Here is a 23,232-nt window from a genome sequence, read left to right on the forward strand (position 1 = left end):
ATGTTTTACTGCACCAGGTGACACCAACCCTAGTGACGTCACTGCTTTGCAGTGCCAGGATTGGCCCCTGTGGACCTAATACTGGACAGATTCCTAATATAAAGCTTTATGTTCCCTGCTTGCTTGATATTAGAGGAACAAAGGGAATGTGCAGCAGGAGCCTGCTCTCTGCATGTGATAACCCTTGTATTAATGTGCTCATGGTACAAATGCTTATTGCACTATGTATTGGTATATATTACAACATAGTTTTGTAGTCTTTTTGGATGGTACATGTAGTCTTTTTTGTTATATGGTTTGTTGGTTTTCAATAAAGTTCTACTTTATTTAAAAAAATATATATATCCCACTGACTTTCAGATGCCATTGTAACAAGATAATCAATGTTATTCACTTAACCTGTGAGTGAACTAAAAACGGGGAGCTTGGGTCTTTAAACGTGACATATGGGTCACATGTCTCCATCCCTAAATCTGCGAAAAGAAAGGGGGGGTTTTGGGACTTTAAATTAGGTGAATACACATGGCTAGAAGATGAGTAGATATCAAAAACATGTTTTATTGGTGACACAAGGAACATGGCAAAATGACATGATACATGCAGCAATGAATACAATTGTCAATCACATATTACAGACCATATATAGAAACAAGCATTGGTAGCAACCAGCCAACCACTGTGTGGTATGGAACAAATCCTGGATGTAGTAAAAACACTTAAAATTACATGGTAGATTGAGAACTCATGATGATGTATTGAGTAGGGGCGTCTGTATGAGAATAAGTGCATCCAACCTAGCCCGACATGTTTCGTGGATAATACTATTTTTCAGGGGCGGGTGCACGCAGATCTTCAAAAAACAAACATGAGTAGACCAGTATGATCCAATGTTGTACCCCTCAACGGGGAGGATATGTGCAAAAAGAAAGGGAATCCCTATGACTACTTACATCGTAATAAGTCTGGAAAATGGGGGGACGAGGAGTCAGAGGCTGTCCAAATTTCTCTACCGGGACCTGTGGAAGGGACCCACAGAAGAGGGACCGGGTGCATAAACATGATCCCCAAGAAAACGAAGGACAAAGGTCCAGATAGTGGTGTGAGTTCGCTTCATAGCTAAACATATATATTGGGTATACTGTAAATACTCTATATTGTGGGAAGTTGCTAGAGCCCAACACCAAGGTGCAGGTGAACAAGTGAGTGGAAAGGAAAATAGTGTGTGAAGAGGAAAGAGCAGATCAGAGATAAAAAAAGACTTAATACGATGCAAGTACTCATAGGGATGAGTAACTCTCTCTTTCTTATTATACATATCCTCCCCATTGAGGAGTACATTGGATCATGCTAGTCAACTCATGTTTTGTTTTTTAAAGATTTGCCCGCACCTGCCCCTGAAGAGTGGTATTATCCACGAAACGTGTCTGAATAATTTGGATGCACTTATTCTCATGCAGACCCCCCTACTCAATACATTATTTTGAGTTCTCCATCTACCATGTAATTTTAAGTGTTTTTACTACATCCAGGATTCGGTTGGATGGTTGCTACCAATGTTTGTTTCTATATATGGTCTGTAATATGTCATTGACATTCTCATTCATTGCTGCATGTATCATGTCATTTTGCCATGTTCCATGTTTTACCAATAAAATCATGTTTTTGATATCTACTTATCTTCTAGCCATGTGTACTCACCTCATTTAAAGCCCCCCCCCCCCTTTCTTTTAACCTGTGAGTGGTCATAAAGTTATGGCTGATCAGTGCATACAGTGAAATAAAAGAACATTTTTCTGTATAGTTTCATGTTTGCAAATCTGTAGGAGTAGCATCATTTGTAATTTATTTAGGTTTTGAATGCTGTATACTCAGTCTCCTGCAGGTGGAAGTTCTATTACAGACAAACTAACATGAAAAAGTAAGAAATACATTGCATGGTTGGAAGGGTAACTTTTTAACAATAACTTTTTTTTTTCCATTTTAAAGCACTTACTAAGATACAGTGTGATGGCGCACATTATTGAGAGGTCCCCTGAGTGAATAACTACACAAGAAAGAACAGAATACAAATAATCAAGAGAAATACTAATCGGTGGTTATTTCTGTAATACACGCATCAGAACTGCCTAGTTAAAGTGATTTGGTTCTGACAAACAGACCTCCAACTGACCCCAGTTGCATAACACGTTAATAATTTGCGTCATTATTTTTATTGAACAATTAATGACTGCCTTGACTTATGTTTTTAGTCTAAAAAGCTTGTTGTTCACATTTATAAACTTTCTTTTAAATAGAAAACGAATTAAATGCTCATTACATATCAATAGCATGAAAAAAAATGCTATTGATATTGCACTGTGATATTGCAGGAGTCAATCAGCGAGTCCGGCGGCCATTGCGACCCGCCGATCATTCAGTGGAGAAATGGAGCAGCGGTCTGCCTCTGTAAACAAGGCAGACTGCTGATCTGTCAGGGAGCAAAGGAGAGATATTGTGTTTCAGCTAAGCTGAAACATGGATCTCTTTTCCTCCAGTGTATCGGTCCCCCACACAGTTAGTAAGCACCTCCCAGGGACACACTTAACCCTTTGACCGCCCCTGGTGTTAACCCCTTGCACGCCAGTGTCATTTATACTGTGACAGTGCAATTTATTAGCAATGATCACTGTAATGCCCCATATACACGGATGTATTTTCCGACGAAAAATGTTCGATGGGAGCTTGTTGTCGGAAATTCCGACTGTGTGTAGGCTCCATTGGACATTTTCCATCGGAATTTTCATCACACAAAATTTGAGATTTGGATCTCAAATTTTCCAACAACAAAATCCATTGTCGTAAATTCCGATCATGTGTACACAATTCCGGCACACAAAGTTCCATGCATGCGCGGAATCAAGCAGAAGAGCCGCACTGGCTATTTTTTTTTTTTTTTTTTTTCCCACTTCAGCGAAAATTTTTCTGAGAGACATTATTTCAACTTTATATGTCAAACTTTATCTCTTCTCATTTTTCACATCATTGTGGATTGTTTCCGTCACATCTTTATTGTTTTTCCCTTCTAGGATATTATTTAATAATTTTAAAAATCGACGACAAAACGCCTCCTATAAATATGAACCCACTATTATCTTATTCTCTCTCAGTCCCTCTTATTTCCCCCCACCCCCCCTCCCCCTCCCCTGTGTTTGGTCCGTTTCTTTATGTTATTTATTTATCCACTTGGCTCTGCACCTATTCTTTCTTTTATCTTATCTAAATAAATGTCTGAGACTTTGTATTTTTTCCAACTTTCCCATCTACTATTATTCCTTTTCTCTCCTCCTTCCATTTTGTAGTGATAATCTATTTCCTTTAGCCAGTTTCTAATATCTGGTTTTCCACTTTTTAGCCAATTCTTGGAAATTAAGGCCTTGGCCGCATTCAGGAGGTTAGGTACTATTGATTTTCTATATTGTTTCTTAGGTTTATTATAGATATGGAAGAGGCAAGTCCAGATGTTTTGTTCTATTTCTTCTTCAGTTATTTCTTTTATGTTATTTAACACTTCCTTCCAGTACTCCATTATTATTGGGCATTCCCACCATATGTGTATGATCGTTGCTATTTGGCCACATTTTCTCCAACACAAAGAGGTTTTGTCTTGATGAAATCTGTGTATTCTTACTGGGGTCATATACCATCTTGATACTAGTTTATAATTCATTTCAATAGTCTTCATGTCCCAGGCCTTATTATATCCCATTTCTATCATTTTTTCCACTTTTTGGTTATCTATTTTTATATTCATTTCTTTTTCCCATTGATTTATGTATTCTGGTCTTTCTTGTGCTTCCAAATCTGTCAGTGTACTATAAATTTTTGATGTTCCGTTTTTCAATGGTATTTCATTGCTACATAGCTTTTCCAGTGCGGTTAATTTCGTTTCGTCTCTCAGTGGGTGTGGTATTGTGCTTACTAAGTGCCTTAGTTGATTATAATTCCATTCATTCATCTTCCATCCGTTCCTTTCCTCTATTTCTACTCGTGTTCTTATTTTGCCATTTCTAGTGATATCTTTCAATTGTGGGTTACGTATTCCTTGAATTCCAAATATTTCCTTCCCAGGGGTGAAGAAATTCGATCCTGTGAGTGCTAATAGTGGTGAATTATATTTCCATTCATTCTTTAAGTGAATGGTGTCCCAAATTTTAAATACATTTTTTGTTATTTCGTGTGAGTCAGTGTCCAATGTTCTATATTTCCGTGGGATCCAAATATTCTTATGTAATGTGACTCCGCTTATTATGTTTTCCATTTCCACCCATTTTTTTTCATTTTTCTCATTTGTCCACTCTAACATTCGTGTTAAAACTATGGCTTTATAGTACCTACTTATATCTGGAGCGGCCAAACCTCCGTGCTCCTTTTTCCTTGTAATCAGCGTGTATTTGATTCTTGGTTTTTTATTAAACCATATATATTTTAACAAAATTGTTTTAATTATTTTAAAAAAGCTCTGCGGGATCTTTACTGGTAACATCTGTAATCTGTAATTTATTTTGGGTAGTATCATCATCTTGAACATATTTATTCTTCCAATCCATGAAAGTGGCTGTATTCTTAACTTTTTCATTTCTTCTTTGACCTCATTGATCAATGGGATAAAATTTGCCTGGTAAATTTTTTCGACTCTAGGAGTTATTTTAATTCCAAGGTAATTTAGTTCTTTTACCCACGTAAATGGGAATTCTTTTTGTAAAAACTGAACTTCCTTTTTCTCTAGTCCTATGTTTAATATTTCCGTTTTTATTGGATTAATTTTGAAATTTGACAGTTCTCCGTATTTTTTTTATTTCCTTCAATATGTTTGGGAGTGACACTCTTGGGTTGGATACGTACATCAAGATGTCGTCCGCGTAAGCTGCGATCTTATGCTCTTTTCCTCCTAGTCTCGCTCCTTCTACCTCTTTGTTATTGCGGAGTGTTGCTAATAATGGTTCTAAAGCCAATACGTATAATAGTGGAGACAGTGGACAGCCTTGCCGTGTTCCGTTCTGCATCTTAATATTTGGAGAGAGTCTACCGTTTACTTTTACGACTGCTGTCGGGCCATTATACAAATTTGTTATCCACTTCATCATTTTTGTCCCGATACCCAAGTGCCGCAATGTATCCATCATGAAACCCCAGTCTACCCTGTCGAATGCTTTTTCTGCATCCAATGACAGGAATAGAACTGAGGTCTCATTCTGCACCTTCTTGTGCAACATCAGTAATGATTTTAGGCTGTTGTCCCGCCCCTCTCTCCCCGGGACAAAACCAGTCTGGTCCGGGTTGATCCACTGTGGGATTAGTTTTTTTATCCTAGTGGCCAGGATCTTGGAGTACAGCTTCGTATCAGCGTTCAATAGGGCTATTGGCCTGTAGCTTGAGCAATTAACTTTGTCTTTCCCTTCTTTTGGTAGTATTGTAATATGAGCTAGTAGCGATTCACTTATTTCTTCATCTTCCCCTAAGGAATTCATATATTCTAATAGTTTTGGAGTCAGCTGTTCTTCAAATTTTTTATAGTATTTGACCGTGAACCCGTCTGGTCCTGGACTTTTTCCTACGGGAGTTTCCTTTAATGCCAGTTTTACCTCTTCTTGCGTAATATTTTTTTCCAATTCTTCTAGTTGGTCTATTTTTATTTTTGGTAAATTTGCTTTTTTTAGATATTCTTGTATCCTCTTTGTTCTTGTATTCGCTTCTTTCCAACTTTCCTGTCCTTTTATTGCATATAGGGAGCTGAAGTATTTTTGAAATGTTATCGCTATATCTGTAGTTTTATTTACCACTTCTCCTTTTTCATTTTTGATCTTCTCAATGTAATTCAAAGACTTCTTTTTTTTTTACCAAATTTGCTAGGTATTTTCCTGGTTTGTTACCCCATTTGTATTTTTCTTGTACTACTCTGTTGTACTCCTTCCTTTCTTCTTGTTCCATCCAGTCTTTTAATTGCTCTCTCTTTTGAGATAATAGGCCGAAGATTTTGTTGTTTACTTGATTTTTGTGTTTTCGTTCCAATTCATAAATTTCTTTAATTATTTGTTGCATGTTTGTTTTCCTTTCCTGTTTTTTTCTTGCCCCTATGGCTATTAATTTGCCCCTAATAACAGATTTATGCGCCTCCCATATAGTTGCTTTCGATACCTCTGGTGTATCGTTTTCCTCAAAATATCTTTTAATTTCTTCTATGATACTTTTTTTGGTCTCGCTGTCTTCTAATAAAGTTTTGTTGATTCTCCATGGACCCCTTTCAAAGACTTCTCCTTTTATTTTCATTCTCAACGTTACTGGGCTGTGATCTGAGGCGGTTATTATACCTATTTTTGTTTCTTCTATTTCTTCCAAGTTTCTATGTTCGACCATGATGTAATCCAATCTGGAGTAACTTTTGTGTACTGTTGAGTAGAATGTGTAGTCCTTTGTGCTGGGGTGCTGAATTCTCCAAGGATCTATTAGTTGCTGTTCATATATTGTTCTTTTTAATTTCTTTAGTTGTTTTACCTCTTTGTCCCTTACTATTGAGGTGCTGTCCATTTTGTTATCCATGCTGAAGTTGAAGTCTCCGGCTAGTATTAATTTTCCTTGTTTGAATTCCATTAGTATTTTAATGATATCTATCAAATATTTTTTAGGGTTCTTATTAGGACAATAGACATTAGCCAATGTATATTTTACCCCTTGTATAGTTCCTGTAATAAAAAGATATCGACCCTCCGGATCTATTTTCCTTTGATCTATTAGAAAACGTACATTTTTCCCTAAACCGATGGCTACTCCTTTGGCCCTTCTTATTGGCGAGTCTCCTTGATACCATGTTGGTATGTTTCTTGAATAAATTTTGGTATTTGAGTTTTGGGTTATATGCGTCTCCTGTAGGAAAATTATTTCTGCTTTACTTTTTTCTAGTTCTCGGAGAATGATGTTTCTCTTCCCTGGGGAATTTAGTCCTCGGACATTATAGGAGATTATTTTTATGCTGTTTACGTTTTCCATTCTTGTGCCTTTTCTTCTCCGCCCGTCCTCCGGCCCTCCCCCCCACCCGGTCCTCTTAGAAGGCCGGGTGGAGGGGACACCCAGCGGACGCACGGGGTCTCCTCATCTCTTGTCTCAAAATAGGTACGCCTATGTAACCACTCATGTGGATCAGACCTTTCCCTCCCCTCTTCCCTCCCTTTACCCTCCTCCCACCCTCCCCCTCCCTTTTTTCTGATATGGGTTTTTTACCCCCATATTCTCTAGAGCTGAGAGCATTTTACTTTGTTTTGTGGGGCACACCCTGCCCCCTCTGCTCTATTTATTGTGAGGCGGAGCTCTGTGAGACACCCTATTCCCCCCTCGCCTAAGCACTAATAGGGCGACCCCCTGTCCACTCCGTGAGTCCCTGTCTTCCTCTCCCTGCATTTTTGTTGTGTTTTACCAATCCTTTCACTTTCCTTTTTTCCCATCCCATCAACCCCAGCCCCCCCCCCCCCTTTCCACTCTAAGGCCCCTTGCACTAATGTGTGGTATTTTCTCAGTTATTAATTTCCTCGAGATTCCACATCTTGAGGTCTGTTCCTTGAATTTAATTGCCATTGCAGGTCATCCCCTGCCGTTATTCGCTCCTGTCTATTTGCATATTTTTCCAGTTCTGGGGAGGGGATTTCTAGTTTGTTGCAAAAGTCCGGAATCTCCTCCACATATATCTTAGCCTCGCACTTATTCCGTTTTTCCTTGCTATTAGACATGCTGGAAAACCCCAGTTGTATTGAATTTCTTGCTCCCGGAGGATTCCTAATAGTGGTTTTAATGTCCGTCGTCTTTTCAACGTTTCTTGAGACAAATCTTGAAATATTTGTAATTTACCTTCCGCAAACTCTATTTGTGTTTTCCTCTTTAGGTTTATCCAGATCTGTTTTTTTTCTTCCCATTTTTCGAAGCGTACTATTACATCTCTAGGTGTTTCCCTTGAGAACCTTTGAGGTTTTTTTACTCGAAAGACACTTTCTATTCCTATTATGTTGGTTGCATCCTTTCCCAAGATTTGGTTGAAGAGATTGTTCATTTTTTCTATTAGGTTTTTTGCTTGTTCTGTTTCCGGTAACCCGCGTATTCTCAAGTTTTTCTTTTTATCTCTATTTTCTTGCTCTTCTATTTTATATGATTGTTCCTGTTGTTCCCGTTTTAGTTTCTTTATTTCCTCTTCCAGTTCCTTTATGTTTTTTTGATGTAGGTCTACTTTGATCTCTACTTCTTCCACTCTGTTTAACATATATCCCATGTCTTTATGGAGTGTTGATATCTCTGCTTTTAGGGAATTCTCTAGTGCCGCGAACATTTTTTCCATATCCTGTTTTGTTGGCAACTGTGGCCCTTGTTGTCCTTCCTCCTTTCCTCTGTCTTCCTCTCCCATTTCTGGCTCCATTCTGGGTTCTGAGAGGTGGCTGGTTTCTATTTGTACTTTATACTGGCCTTTTTTATCCTTGTTGTCCTTCTCTTTTGTATCTATTTGTCTGCCCTTTGAACCCACTTGTTTCTCTCCTTCTCCGATTCCTTGCTGTATATACCTGTTCATAGGGCCTGGACTTGGGCCTAGGCTGGTCCTAGGTGATTTCGGTATTGCTCCCGCACTTCTTGTTGTTTTCCCCTTCATGTTTGTTTCTATGGCTGGATTTATAGGATCTTCGAAGCGGCCTTCCAGAATACCCCTTGGTTGGGGTCTCTTAATGATGAAAAAATCTCCCAGCCTTCTTAAATTGACTTATTTTTACTAATATTTCTTTTGTTCCGTTCCCATACCCACCATCCTCCCCACAATCCAATAATAGAGATAATTAATGAGATATGAGTAGTCACCGTTTCCCAGAAGTTATGTTACTACCTTAAGTACATTAAGCATTCCTTGGTGCTGTTCAATTGTTTAAACCATAGTATTAAGTCCCCATGCACACGGACATCTCTACAGCTGCTTTTCTAAGCCCTTTCTGCAGCTCAAAAAGGCCTGTCTACGTTAGTCTATGACTTCATGCCCACCTAGGCGTCTCTAAGCTGCAAGTGGCATAGGCGTTCCTAAGCTGCAAAAAAAAAAAAAAAAAACGCTCAAAAACGCTATTGCAAAAACGCTGCAAAAAGCTGAAAAAAGTCACTGCAAAGACACCGGCATCTTCACAGCGCTTTTCTAACAGCCCGTGTGCATGAGGGCCCAGGTGCTCAGCAAAATAATTCAAATGTTTTAGCGATATAATGCAATCTAATTCAAGTATTCAGCAAGATGATTTATATATTCAGCAGTATAGTTCCAGTATGAGCTTATATGTTCCACATTTTTGTTACTATGAAATTTCTTCTTATTCTATAGTTTGTACTATCAAGCCTATAGTTAGTACCATTTGCAAAAAAAAAAACAAACAAAAAAAAAAAAAATCACAAGAAAGGGAGATACTGCAGCAGCAGCAGCAGCAAGCAGGTGGGGGCTGGGAGACAACTCTTCCGTTGGCTTGTCTCTCTTTCACCTTCTTCTCTTCTCCCCTGTTCCCCCCCCCCCCCCCCTGTTTTTATTGTTTTTCTTAGCTCACTTGATTCAACTTTTTCAGCTCTTTCGCCTTCATTTACTTTCACTTTTCATTCCATTTTACTTCATTTTATTTCAATGTGTTCTTTCCCTTTCTTTTGTTCTATTACTTTTCCTTTGCTTGTTCACTTCAAAAAAACAATTGCAATAGAAAAAAGCCAAAAGAGGGAAAAAAAAAAAAAAGCTCAAAAACGCTATTGCAAAAACGCTGAAAAAAAGCTAAAAAAAGTTAAAAAAAAGTCACTGCAAAGACACTGGCGTTTTCACAACGTTCTCCCAACAGCCCGTGTACATGAGGGCCCAGGTGCTCAGCAAGATAATTCAAATGTTTTAGCGATATAATGTAATCTAATTCAAGTATTCAGCAAGATGATTTATATATTCAGCAGTATAGTTCCAGTATGAGCTTATATGTTCCACATTTTTGTTACTATGAAATTTCTTCTTATTCTATAGTTTGTACTATCAAGCCTATAGTTAGTACCATTTGCAAAAAACAAAAACAAAAACCAAAAAACAAACAAAAAAAAGAAAAAAAAAAAAAAAAAAAAAAATCACAAGAAAGGGAGATACTGCAGCAGCAGCAGCAAACAGGTGGGGGCTGGGAGACAACTCTTCCGTTGGCTTGTCTCTCTTTCACCTTCTCTTTCTCTTCTCCCCTGTTCCCCCCCCTGTTTTTATTATTTTTCTTAGCTCACTTGATTCTACTTTTTCAGCTCTTTCGCCTTCGTTTACTTTCATTTACTTTCACTTTTCATTCCATTTTATTTCAATGTGTTCTTTCCCTTTCCCTTTCTTTTGTTCTATTACTTTTCCTTTGCTTGTTCACTTCAAGACAATTGCAATAGAAAAAAAGCCAAAAGAGGAAAGAAAAAAAAAAAAAAAAAAATACGGTACTTATCTTTTAGTTGTTGTTGAAGTTGGGATACAAAGGGACGCTCACTACTGCTTGCTGCTGCTCTCTGATGTTATCAATCTGCCCAGGTCTGTCTGACCCGCTGAAGTCGCAGCTGTTCTCCGCTCTCAGCTCTTCAGTGTCCGCTGCCGCTGCTCCTTGCTCCGCTCACCCACCTTCCTGGCTCTCTCCTCCGAAATTCCCCGGTGCACTTCAGCTGGTTCCTCCGCTCTCCGCGGCCGGCAACACCGCTGGGGACTTGAAACAGCCCCCAGCAGAGCACCGTTTTCCCTGCTGCCGTCGCTTCCGAAGCGCTCTCCGCGGTTTTCCAGTTCTCCTAACCCCCCCGTCCGACTACGGAGGGGTGGGGGGGGGGGGGGATGCAGGTACAGACTTCCTCTGGCTTACACTGCAAGACAGCTCAGAGAGTGATGAGCAGGGGGGGCGGGGAGGGAAGCTACCTACACCTACTCATCAGGCCGATCATTCCTCTCAGCTGCAGGGAGAGGGTTCTCAGGATCCTCACGCCGTGCACAGAGCCATTACCAGGCTCCTCCCTCCTCCGCACTAGCTATTAAACTTCATTTTCCTCGGCTCGTCGTATGTGTTGTACGTCACCGCGTTCTTGACGTTCGGAAACTCCGACAAGATTTGTGTGACCATGTGTATGCAAGACAAGTTTGAGCCAACATACGTCAGAAAAAATCCATGGATTTTTTTTGTTGGAATGTCCGATCGTGTGTACGAGGCATAATGGTGTCACTGGTCCCCAAAAAGTTTCACTTAGTGTCCAATTTGTCCGCCACAATGTCGCAGTCACTGATCGCCGCCATTACTAGTAAAAACAATAAAAAAAAATTAAAAGTCCCTAAATCTATCCCATAGTTTGTAGACGCTATAACTTTTGCGCTAACCAATCAATATACGCTTATTGGGATTTTTTTACCAAAAATATGTAGCAGAATACATATTGGCCTAAACTGATGAAGAAATTCGTTTTTACATTTTTTTATAGTGAATTTTTTATAACAGAAAGTAAAAAATATTGTTTTTTATTCAAAGTTGTTGGTCCTTTTTGTTTATAGTGCAAAAAAAAAAAAAAAAACTGCAGAAGTGTTCAAATACCACCAAAAGAAAGCTCTGTTTGTGGGATAAAAGGACGTCAATTTTATTTGGTTGCGCACTTGTCAGGTAAAGCAACGCAGTGCCAGATCGCAAAAAATGACCTGGTCAGGAAGTGGGTAAAACCTTCAGGAGCTGAAGTGGTTAAAGTGGTTGTAAACTCCTGAAATGAACAGTGAATAAATCATATCCTTCCAAGTCACTTCTGACAGTCTATGCTGACAGCAAGCAATCCCGGAGATGGCCCTGCCCCCCTCCAGCTCATAGCTGGTGATTGAAATGTTAATGGTACTGTTTTTCCCAGAAAAAAATAATCTGTAAAAAGTTATTTTTTTTTAATTTGTCATTATTATCAGCCTCCCTGCTAGGCCCAAGATTCTAATGGTACTGATGTTCGCTGCTGTCAATGGGGGACACTCCACAGGGGGGAGGAGCCAGGAGCACCAATCGGGGACCCAAGAAGAAGTACAGTAGATCTGTGCAAAACAACTGCACAGAGCAGATAAGTATGGCATGTTTGTTTTTTGTGTAGCACTAACTCTCCGCGGAGCTGCTGGTTTAAGTGGGCCTGTTACCTTTACTCTCCTTCGATCTGTTTCACCGGCACCGGGTCTAGGGTTCCGTTGAGTTTACCTCTGGACAACACATGCACCAACACTTGAGTATGTTTTCAATGCTTTATTAAACCATCAATGAATGAAGTAGCAGGAAAGAGGTAGAAGGAAAACCGCAGAGGAAAACTCAAATACCTTTTTAGTAAGATTCTTGACAAATGTCCTTTGGGGTTAGATATTGCAGTAGAATGCACTCCCTTGGTGGGACACACTCCTTGCACGCCTGGATAGGCCTCTCTCACTTGCCTAGCAGCCAGTACGTAGCACGAACAAAAGTCTCTGCCACGGACTTGTTTGGGATGAACCTGTACGATCCTCTGCCACAGGATATATTTTTTTTTTTCTGCGATGAATGTCAGTCACAGTGCTTGAACCTTTAAGCCAAACCCAGCAACACTATGCTGTTTAATTACTTTAGGATACGTCCTCCAACTGAGTCACCAGGCCCCTCTCCGGACCAGCACGCTGCATGATCCTTCCATGACATGTCCTCCCCTGGGATCTCCTCGGTTGTCCAGCTTCTTCACTCTGGATAGACAGCTCAGGACCATTCCTCGGCCGCTGTGGTAAGCCCCAGACAAGCTTCTGGGCCCACCCCTGCGCCGCAGCTACGTGGGCTTCCGGAACGGAGGACCACGAGATAGCTCTCTAATGCATACCTGTCGGCCAGGAGGGCCAGCAGGTGGCTGTAAAACGAAACCCCAAATATGGCGTCTGTCCCATAAATACCCTCGCCCAGAATGCAACTCGGAGGACCACCTCCACCGAGTTGTTCCTGGGACAGAAGAGCATCCATACGCTTAGACATGCTGCCCTTCCAACACCAGCCAGCGGCAACAGTGACACCCATGGCTCAGTATGGAAACACACGCAACGTCAGCCAGGCTGAAACAGAGGCAAATCTAACCTTCCTAACGAACAAGTTACTAAATTTACCTATCAGATGGTATATCGCAAATCTACCAGCGCTACATTTGTTTTTAAACTTTGTTTTTTTAACTCTCCTCAGCAATGTGTCACTTGTAATCTATTTTGGTTTTCTTGATTGCACTCCTGCATTTCATAATGCATTCTTCTGTAGTTTTGGAATGGTGAAGGTGAAGCTTTGGTCCTACAGCTTCTTCTCATTCATATGCCATTCTACCTTATTATTTAGCCACCCAGGTTTAAAGTGATGTTAGTGATTGATGAGGGAGCTCCGGAACACTGCAGCGCTGGAGTGCAGGTGAATATAGTTCCCCTTTAAGTAGTTCCCAACTGTTTAATTAGGTCATAATTTAAGATAGGCTCAAGGAAAGTGGTAATTCTGTGCTTAAATTCTGTGTCCAGAAAAGCATGTCATGATGTATTCTATTTTTGCTATTTTTAAAAAAAAAAAAAAACTTTTTTCTGATATTTATGTGTGTCTAAAACACTCAGTTGTGTTTGTATTATTGTGTTTTTAACTAAGTACAGAATGTACAATATACAATATCCAATAGGCACATTTTGTGGGTACAAGTACTGCTGCAAACGTGTTATGTGTATACAGTGACTAGGCTTTTGATATGCTATGTTTTTATACATCAACTCTGCCTGTATAAATAGGTGGACAAAATGTAATGGGACTTTACCTCAATCAGTTCAGAGGCTGCTTGTTGCAATATTTCTCTTGCATCCTCAGAAATGTCAACCTGGGTATACACCTTCCAGTTTCCATCCCTGAATTGCACTGGCATGGAGTAAACCATGTCATCTGGAAGATTAAAATGGCCTAAGGAAGCAAAACATGAAAAATTCAGTTTGTAAATTATTAATGCATCTATTTGCAGCTTCTGAACCTTAAATTGGTTGGTTTTGGTGCTGAAAACATGGAGTAAGAAATGTTGTAACACAACCCATTGCACTTACCACAGCCAAAATATGTAAAAGTCACTTACTGACCCTTAAAGTGAACCTGTCGTATGAGAAATATGATAACTTGTATTGCTGTTCTTCTCCTGAAAACGCTAGCCTCCTGGGTAACTCTGGCGTTTTACACACTTCACGTTCCTAACCCAAAACAAGCATGCAGGTACTGAAGTGCCAAAACACCTTACCACACTATCATGCTTTGCAATGTACTGCATGCACCAAACTTGCTGCATGTTCAATTTTTGATTTGCCTTGGTGCACTGACATCAGAGCCGATCCGCCCTATACGCTCACTACGCAAGCTGCGTAGGGCCCCGCAAATTACTCGAGGCCCCGCCTCCCCCTCATGTCATAGCGCGTCAATTAATGTGTACAACATCCAGTAGCGGAACTTTAGGGGTCGCTGCAGTCGCATTTGCGACTGGGCCCTTCCGTTATACCGCTGTGGGGGGGGCCCCCCAAGACCCAGCATCCCCCCTGCACCTCTGGCTGGCCGTTTAGAGTGCAGTGGGGAGAGGTGGGAGGAGGTGGAAGGCGGCGATCGGCAGCTCTATGGTGCCTGTGTGGGCGGCGGGATCTCTCTGGGGCTTGTAGTACTCTCTCGAGTGTCAGTGTATACAGTGGAAAGGAGAAGGGAGGGGCCTCTGACCCAGGCAGGTATCAGTTTCACTTTCACTCTGCTTGAATACTGTTGCTGTTGCCTGGGTCAGAGGCCCCTCCCCTCTCCGCTGTATACATTCGGAGATAGAACTACTAGCCCCAGGGAGATCCCCCTGCCTGTGGACACCATAGAGCTGCCGATCGCTAGCCTCCCACCTCCACCAGCCAGGTACAGGGGAACCTCTGCAAGGGGGGGAGTCAGCTGTTTGGGGACCCCGATGTAAGAGTGGGGGCTTTCTGGGGACACTAATGTAAGGAAGGGGCCCTCTGGGGACACTGATGTAAGAGGGGGGGCCACTGGGGACACTAATGTAAGGACGGGGCCCTCTGGGGACACGGATGTAAGGGAGGCCTCGGGGACACTAATGTAAGAGGGGGGCTCTCTGGGGACCCTGTGTAGGGAGGGGCTCTCTGGGGACACTAATGTAAGAGGGAAGGCTCTCTGGGGACACTAATGTAAGGGGAGGCTCTCTTGGAACCCTGGTGTAAGGGGGGGCTCTCTGGGGACCCTGGTGTAAGGGGGGGCTCTCTCGGGACCCTGGTGTAAGGGGGGGCTCTCTGGAGACCCTGGTGTAAGGGGGGGCTCTCTGAGGACCCTGAAGGAGGGAGGATTGTATTGGGAGCACTGAAGTGTCAGGTGTGACTGTGTGGCAATGGCAAATGGTTTACATAGCTCACGGCATTACGGGTCAGGTAGAGGGCCCCTTAGCAGAATTTTGCATAGAGCCCCAGGGAGGTCAGGATCGGCACTGATTGACATCCCATTCGCATTAATGGATTGCCTTAAAAGAGAAGTATGGGAATCTTAGAAAATAAAAGAAAATCATACTCACCTGGATGGCTGCAGCACTGATCCCAGCCACTGCTGTCCCCTGCCGCCTCTAAGACCGAGAACTGAGTGCCCAAAAGCTGCTTATTGTTCAGGTCTTCCTCTGCTCTGAGCAGACAGCAGTGACTATCAGTTGCTCTGCCCCCCCAACTCTCTGGTTCTGGAATCTGGAGGGATTCTGACTTTAAAGTTGGAATCAATCAATCTCCTGGACCAGCTGAGTGATGTCAGCCAACAGCAGGCTTTAGCTTGCTGCCAGCTGAAAATGGGTTCCAGGAGTGCAGAACTAATTGCACTCCTGTGACCCACAGGTGAAGTATTGCCAAAAAAGCTTTGGCCATTTTGTATGCACCATGCTTATTGTTTTCAATAAAAACTTTTGTGAAAAGAAAAAAAAAAAGCTTTGGCCATACTTCTCATTTAATGTACACAATGTTAATGCCTAATACAATACACTTTAAACAAACCACAGCAGACAATCCTGGTGTGAATTGGTCCCTAATCCAGTATTAAACACAAAAGCAAACATTTGTTATATTACAGCTTACCAATTCTTAGATGTAATGGCCACATTAGCCACTTGAAGACCAGGCCTTTTTTGGCACTTTTTGTTTACAAGTTTAAAATCAATATTTTTTACTAGAAAATGACGATATATATATATATAATATATATATATCGTATTTATCAACATATAACACACACTTTTTCTCCCTGAAAATTGGGGGAAAATCGTGGGTGCGTGTTATATGCCGACATAGTGTTCCCTCAGAGGGGAAGGAGAGGACGAGCGCTGCCAGATTAGACAAGCCGGGATCTCCTGTGTACTTGGCTCAGCTCGGTTTGCAGTCATGCCCAGTCCCGCCTCCTGGACGTCTCCTAGCATGTCACTTGTGCCGGATTGCGAGCCGAGTGCCGAGCTGAGCCGAGTACACAGGAGATCCGGCTCTGTCTACATCCGCACTGGCTACATTAACAAGCACTGGTGCTTCCAGAAGGCAGCTGTGGGACACAGAGAAGGCCCTGAACCAGGTATTTGCAGCAGTTCATTTGTCCTTACCCGGGTCACATGAGTTACCAGGTGTTGCTTGGCAGGCTAAGATGCTTAGCAGGATTGTTGCATAGGGGCTTAGTGAGCCCTATTAAAGGGTCTGCCTTCTGAGGTGTGTTAATACTACACCCAGTTACTCCCTTTTTGTGGCTTGTAAATGTCTTCAAAAAAGAGGAATGGGACTAACACTACAGGGAAGGGCACACCTATGTCGTAAGTAGCTCCTGATGAACCTTGTCATATCCCTAGTGTTGTATCCCTGAAAGACCAGAGGCTTTCTGGGCAATCTGAGCCACTGCACCTATCTGGTATGGTGCCTACTGTCAATGCTGCTGCTTCACCCTTTATCACTAAGGATGAACTGTCCTTGGCCCTAGCCAGGTTAGAGCACAGGACTACTGGCATGATTGCCTCCATCCCACAGGGTGGCAAGAAGTGTGACAGATCCCCCTCCCCTGAGCCTCCTAGTTTGGAGCAGGAATGGGTTGAGGATGGGGAAGAGCTAAAAGCTCAGGATTCTGTGGAGGGCCTGGCGGATGAGTCTGCTTCTGAGCAATCTGGACAAGAAGATATCCAATTGGTGTCTGCCTCTCAGTCACAGAGGGTTTTGATACAGACTATTACAGAGATGGTTCGTTCTGCCTTTAAGTTGCCTCTTGCAGAGGTTACTGAGCCCCCCTAGTCCTCTTTGGGGTCCCTAAAGGCCTCTTCAGGGCGCACAGGCTTTCCCCTTACACCCACTGTTGGAACAGGCAGTGTATTCTGATTGGGAACATCCTGACAGGATTTTTGTTCCTTCTAAGAGGTTTTCCCTTTTATATCCTAGGGATGAAAAGTTCATAAAGAAGTGGAGAATGCCAGCCATAGATGCAGCAATCTCTTCCTTGAGCAAGAACTTAACTTGTCCGGTGGATAATGCATAGGGTTTAAAAGACCCTGTTGATAAGAAACTGGAGTCATTGTTAAAGGTTTCCTTTTCTTTGGCCCATTCAGCTATTCAGCCAGATGTTGCAGCAATTGGTATCTGCCAGTCCGTAAAGTATCAGGTCAGAAGGCGAGCGCTGTGTTTTGCTGTTAATGCCTTAAAGGATACAATACAGAATGTTTCTCATTTGGCTCTCTTGTCTATACATATGCGCATACTTTTGTGGCTTAAGAACTGGTCAGCCAAGCTTCCTTGTAAGAAGTTATTGGCAGGTTTCCCCTTTCATGGGGAACGTTTGTTTGGTGATAATTTGGACAAATATATCCAAAAGATTTCCGGAGGGAAGAGCTCTCTACTTCCTGTAAAGAGAAGCACCAGGTGTCCCCTGGTTAAAACCTCAGGGACTGCTTCCTTAGGTATCTCAGCCCCAAGACGGTTCTGCCGTCAATAGTGCGCTAGAGCCAGGGGCAAGCCACAAGGCCGCTAGAGCCAGGGCTCTGGGTCCAAAGCTCGTTTAAACCCAGCACCAAGCCCTCCTTTTGAGGGGACGCCCCCACTCTATCGGGTGAGGGAATGCTGCTGCACTTTGCGGACATTTGGAGAACAGTGGTTCAGGACGAGTGGGTCACCTCGACTATATCCCGCGGTTACAAGCTGGAGTTACGGAGGTTTCTAAGATCCAGCAATCCCTCTGATCCTCCAAAAAGAAACTTATTGTTTCAGGCACTACATCATTTAGTGCATCAAGGAGTGATTGTACAGGTTCCTGTATCCGAAAGGGGCACAGGGTTTTATTCTAACCTGTTTACGGTTCAAAAACCAAATGGGGACACGAGGGCCATTTTGGATCTAAGATCCCTGAACCAGTATCTACTAATCCAGTCCTTTCGGATGGAGTCTGTCCGCTCAGTTGTAGTCTCGTTCCAGACGGGAGACTTTCTAGCCTCCATCGATATAAAGGACGCGTATTTACACGTACCTATCTTTCAGCCTCATCAGAGGTTCCTGCGATTTGCAGTAGAGGAACGTCATTTTCAGTTTGTGGCTCTACCCTTCAGGCTTGCCACAGATCCCCAGGTGTTCACAAAGGTCCTAGCACCAGTACTGGGTCTTTTGAGGGCCCAAGAGATCTTGGTGCTCAGGTATCTAACGACCTCCTTCTCAGAGATCACTCACTACAGGCTCTTGAACAGAGCATAACCTGCACAGTGCTGTATTTAGAAAGCTTAGGCTGGATCATAAATACTGAAAAGTCAGCTTTGAGACCAGCTCAAAGTCTGAAGTATTTAGGACTGATCCTAGATACGGTCCAGGCAAGGGTATTTTTGCCACCTGTAAGGATCTGTGCCCTGAAGGATCAGGTGCGTCAGGTAAGGGTCACCAGACAACCCTCCATTCTGTTCAGTATGAGTGCCCAGTTCTATTCCAGGCCTATACAACAAGACATCTTGTTGGCTTGGAACAGAAGAGGACAAGCCCTGGATTATCCAATGTTCTTATTTCCTCGGGCACGCTTAAGCCTAAACTGGTGGTTGCAGGATCAGAACCTGCGAAAGGGAAAATCCTTCCTCCCGGTAACTTGGAGAGTACTGACTACAGATGCAAGTCTCTCAGGCTGGGGAGCGACCCTAGAGGGGCTCACAGCTCAGGGGAAATGGTCAAGGACAGAACGGATCCTGCCCATCAACATCCTGGAGTTACGGGCAGTACGTCTGGCCCTACGGTCCTGGACGGTGGAGGTTCAGGACTGCCCTATCAGGGTTCAGTCCGACAATACCACTGCAGTGGCCTATATAAACCACCAAGGCAGTACCAGGAGTCATTCAGCTCTGAATGAGGTGAACCACTAGCCTGGGCAGAGGGACATGTGCCGATTCTATCGGCAGTCCATATCCCGGGAGTAGAGAACTGGAAGGCAGATTATCTCAGCTGCCAGCAGATCTGCCCGGGGGAATGGTCCCTACCCCAGGGGTCTTCCAGGAAATTGGGGATGGCCAGAGGTCGACCTATTGGCATCCAGGTTCAACAACAAGCTACAGCAGTTTGTGTCCCAAACAAGGGATCCTCTGGCAATCGGAGCAGATGCTCTGGTAGTTCCATGGAGCCAGTACTCCCTGGTTTATGCTTTCCCTCCGATCCCTCTCCTCCCACATTTGTTGCACAGGATTCGGAGAGAGGGGGTTCCAGTCATTCTGGTGGCACCAGCCTGGCCCAGAAGGCCCTGGTTCCCAGAGATTGTGAGACTGACAATAGACGGGCCATGGACGCTTCCATGTCACCCCAATCTACTGTCTCAAGGTCCTATATTCCACCCCAATTTACAGTCTCTAAATGTGACAGCATGGCTATTGAAGCCAGGGTGTTGAAAGACCGTGGCATCTCGGGACCAGTGGTGTCTATCCTAGTTAATGCTAGAAAAGCTGTCACTAGGAGGATCAATCATAAGGTCTGGAAGACTTATATTGCTTGGTGTGAAGCCAGAAAATGGCATCCTCAGAAATACATGATTGGGAGAATTCTCTCTTTTTTACAGTCAGCTGTGGAAATCAGATTGGCTTTGAGAACAGTCAGAGGTCAGATTTTGGCCTTGTCAGTATTATTCCAAAGGCCTTTAGCCTCCCATTCGCTGGTCCGAACCTTTATGCAGGGGGCAACTTGTTTGCTTCCCCCCATTAGGTCACCTATGTGTCCTTTGGACTTGAACTTGGTGCTGTCTGTGTTACAGAAACAACCATTTGAGCCTATCAAGGAAATTCCATTAGACTTGCTGTCACGCAAGCTAACCTTTCTGATGGCCATCACCTCGGCTAGAAGGGTGTCAGAGTTGGCGGCCCTTTCGTGCAGGGAACTATACTTAATCCTTCACCATGACAGGGTCGTGTTATGACCTGTTCCATCCTTTTTGCCAAAGGTGGTGTCAGCCTTTCATTTAAATCAGGACATATTTTGTCTTCTTTTTTCTCTCAGCCTCGTTCAGCAGAAGAGTGACGACTGCATTCTTTGGACATTGTCCGGGCAGTCAAGGTTTATTTATCTAAATCTGCAGAGATCTGAGGATCAGACTCCTTTTTTGTTTTACCAAAAGGACCCAAGAGGGGGCAGACAGCTTCCAAGGCTTCCACTGCCAATTGGGTCCGTCATTGGTCATTCAGGCCTATGGTCTGAAACGTAAAGCTCCTCCCTTTAGGGTAAGAGCTCATTCTACCAGGAGTGTAGGAATCTCCAGGGCTTTTCGCCATCAGGTATCTGTGGCTCAGATTTGTAAGGCCGCTACCTGGTCTTCAGTGCATACATTCACAAAATTTTATCAAGTGGATGTTCGAGCAGCCGAGGATTCGGCTTTTGGCCGCAGTGTACTGTGGGCTGCCGTATAAGGTCTGATGGCTATTGTTTGGCAGGGTTTCTCCCTCCCCTCAAGGCTATTGCTCTGGGATGTCCCAGCAGGTAATAAACATTAGCCTGACTCTGTGTCCCATGATGTATGAAAAATAAAATAGGATTTTTTCGTCATACTAACCTGTAAAAACCTTTCCTTTGAGTACATCATGGGACACAGTGATCCCTCCCCTCTTTTTGAGGATTCAGTGCTTGCTACAAAACTGAAGTAATTCCTGTATGGGAGGGGTTATATAGGGGATCACTTCCTATCTAAAGACCTTTGGTCTTCCCGTGTCCATTCACCTGGAGATGAAGTATAACCCAGCATGTATTAAAAGAAAAGGATTTTACAGGTAAGTATGACGAAAAAATCCTATTTCTGTCTAAATTGGCCTCAGTATGTGTATGTATGAATATGAGTTAGGGTCAATAGCATCTTGAGGGCTCTCTTGCGGATGTATCAGTTACAGGGATGACACAAACCATTCAGCACTGGCAGGGGTGCTTACAATGATAAGTTTTACCTATTTACGGTAAAACTTTTATCGTAAAAGGAAAAAGATTGTTTGCTGTAACTGCTTATAACGTATTAACTGGAGATTGGCTTCAATTTGTTAGTGTATTTAAATCTGCTAGCACACCAAACACAACCCTCCCCCCAGACTGACAGTGGTGCTGTCTTGCTGTGTCCCCATCCTCCTTCATTCAGAGTGGGGGCACTCTAATACAGGAGGTGTGTTATTGGCCAGATTACCAGGTGAAAACAGAGGGAAAAGCCTTAAAAAAAGAAAACGAATGCAGCCACCACATCTAATGATTGGGAAGCTGCAATTAATAATATTTTTGGTTTTGGGTTTAATGCTGCTTTAAAGCAGTAGTAACCTCCCATGTATGATTTTTACCTACAGGTAAGCTTATAATAAGCTTACCTGTAGGTAAAATGAATATCTCCTAAACGTGCACTATTTAGGAGGTATTTACCTTGCATGCAGCCAGTTATGTCACCGGCGCATGCATTCTGAAGGTCCGGCATACCTTGCCAGACTTTCAGAGTTTCGTGCCAGGACCGAGGGCTCCGGGACGCATGCACGGAAGTGACATCATTGTGGCTCCGGCTAATCACATAGCCAGAGCATGCGAACCAAGAAAAGCAGACGGGGGAACGTGTCAGTCCTCTCAACTGGGACCATACAGCATTGGATGGCTTAGTTCCAAGATAAGTATTTCATAATGTGCTAGTATGCGATGCATACTAGCACATTATGCCATTGCCTTGTAGGTGTTTTTTTTTTTTTTCACAAGCCACACAGCAGCGGTTTACAACCACTTTAAAGCAATACTATATATTGGAAGAAGAAAAATCTTGCTTGTAAGGAACAATGTAAAGTATTGGACATTAACACTGCTGATGATATAAAATTCCAACTTTCATACTAGGCATATATTTTGGTTTCTTTAGACATCCAGATTTTGCCACACAAATATAAATCAAACTTATAATACAAATTAGGAAAGGATCTAAGCTGTCACATTCCTTTTTTATTTTTAAAGGAGTTATCAGCTCATCCCCATACAAATGAAAACAACAAAGTCTTACATTAAAAAATAAATAAGAACTTGCTGTTGGCGTGTTCATAATCAGTGGCGGCCCGTCCATTAGGGGGCCCTACATACAGGGTGCTGGAATATGGATTCCCATGGGGGGGGGGGGGGGTTTGAAGCACGTGATTAGAGACAGAGACTCTAATAGGCTTCAAAAAAGGGTGGGCTCAGGCGCAGAGCACTGGGCTCTGAGCTCACCCAGTTGTGTGATGATATCGAATGAATATTCGCTATTCTCACACTGATTCTCCTTCTAGCCAATCAGGAAGTGGGTCGTGAGACCCATTTCCTGATTGGCCGAAAGGAGAAGCGATGTTATTGGCCAAAGGGGAGGAGGAGGGAGGAGACGCGCAGCCAGGGGAGAAGAAAGGGGAAGACTGACAGACCCACCAGCCGCCACTCCAGGGATGGCTCACCATCCAGAACTCCCCGGCTCAAGGAGGGGAGATCGGAGTCTGGGGAGGACAGAATTACGGAGGCTATCCGTCTCCTGCAGCGGCAGCAGGGGTTGTTCCCGGTGTTCTCCACGTTAATCTTGGTGTTCCCAATGTTAAGTTTCACAAACTTAATTCGTGAAATGACTCTGGTCGCGAACCGAGGCAAATTTTCCCATAGGGTTCAATGTAAATCAGGTTTGTTCTGAACTTTTTTTTTTTTGTTTATATATAAAATTATGAAATGTA

At 43.0% G+C, this 23,232-nt stretch overlaps 1 protein-coding gene across 3 annotated transcripts in view; it reads right to left on the bottom strand.

Annotated features, from left to right (window-relative positions):
- The window catches only part of MDH1B (malate dehydrogenase 1B), a 107,571-nt gene that overhangs the window by 39,742 nt on the left and 44,597 nt on the right, over positions 1-23,232 (bottom strand). For all 3 annotated transcript variants that reach the window (XM_073633389.1, XM_073633391.1, XM_073633390.1), the window contains one exon: positions 13,825-13,964. In XM_073633389.1, coding sequence (XP_073489490.1) covers positions 13,825-13,964 — 140 coding nt within the window. The remainder of the gene's footprint in view (positions 1-13,824; positions 13,965-23,232) is intronic.

Source organism: Aquarana catesbeiana, linkage group LG06, assembly GCF_042186555.1.
Source record: "Aquarana catesbeiana isolate 2022-GZ linkage group LG06, ASM4218655v1, whole genome shotgun sequence".
NCBI lineage: Eukaryota > Metazoa > Chordata > Amphibia > Anura > Ranidae > Aquarana > Aquarana catesbeiana.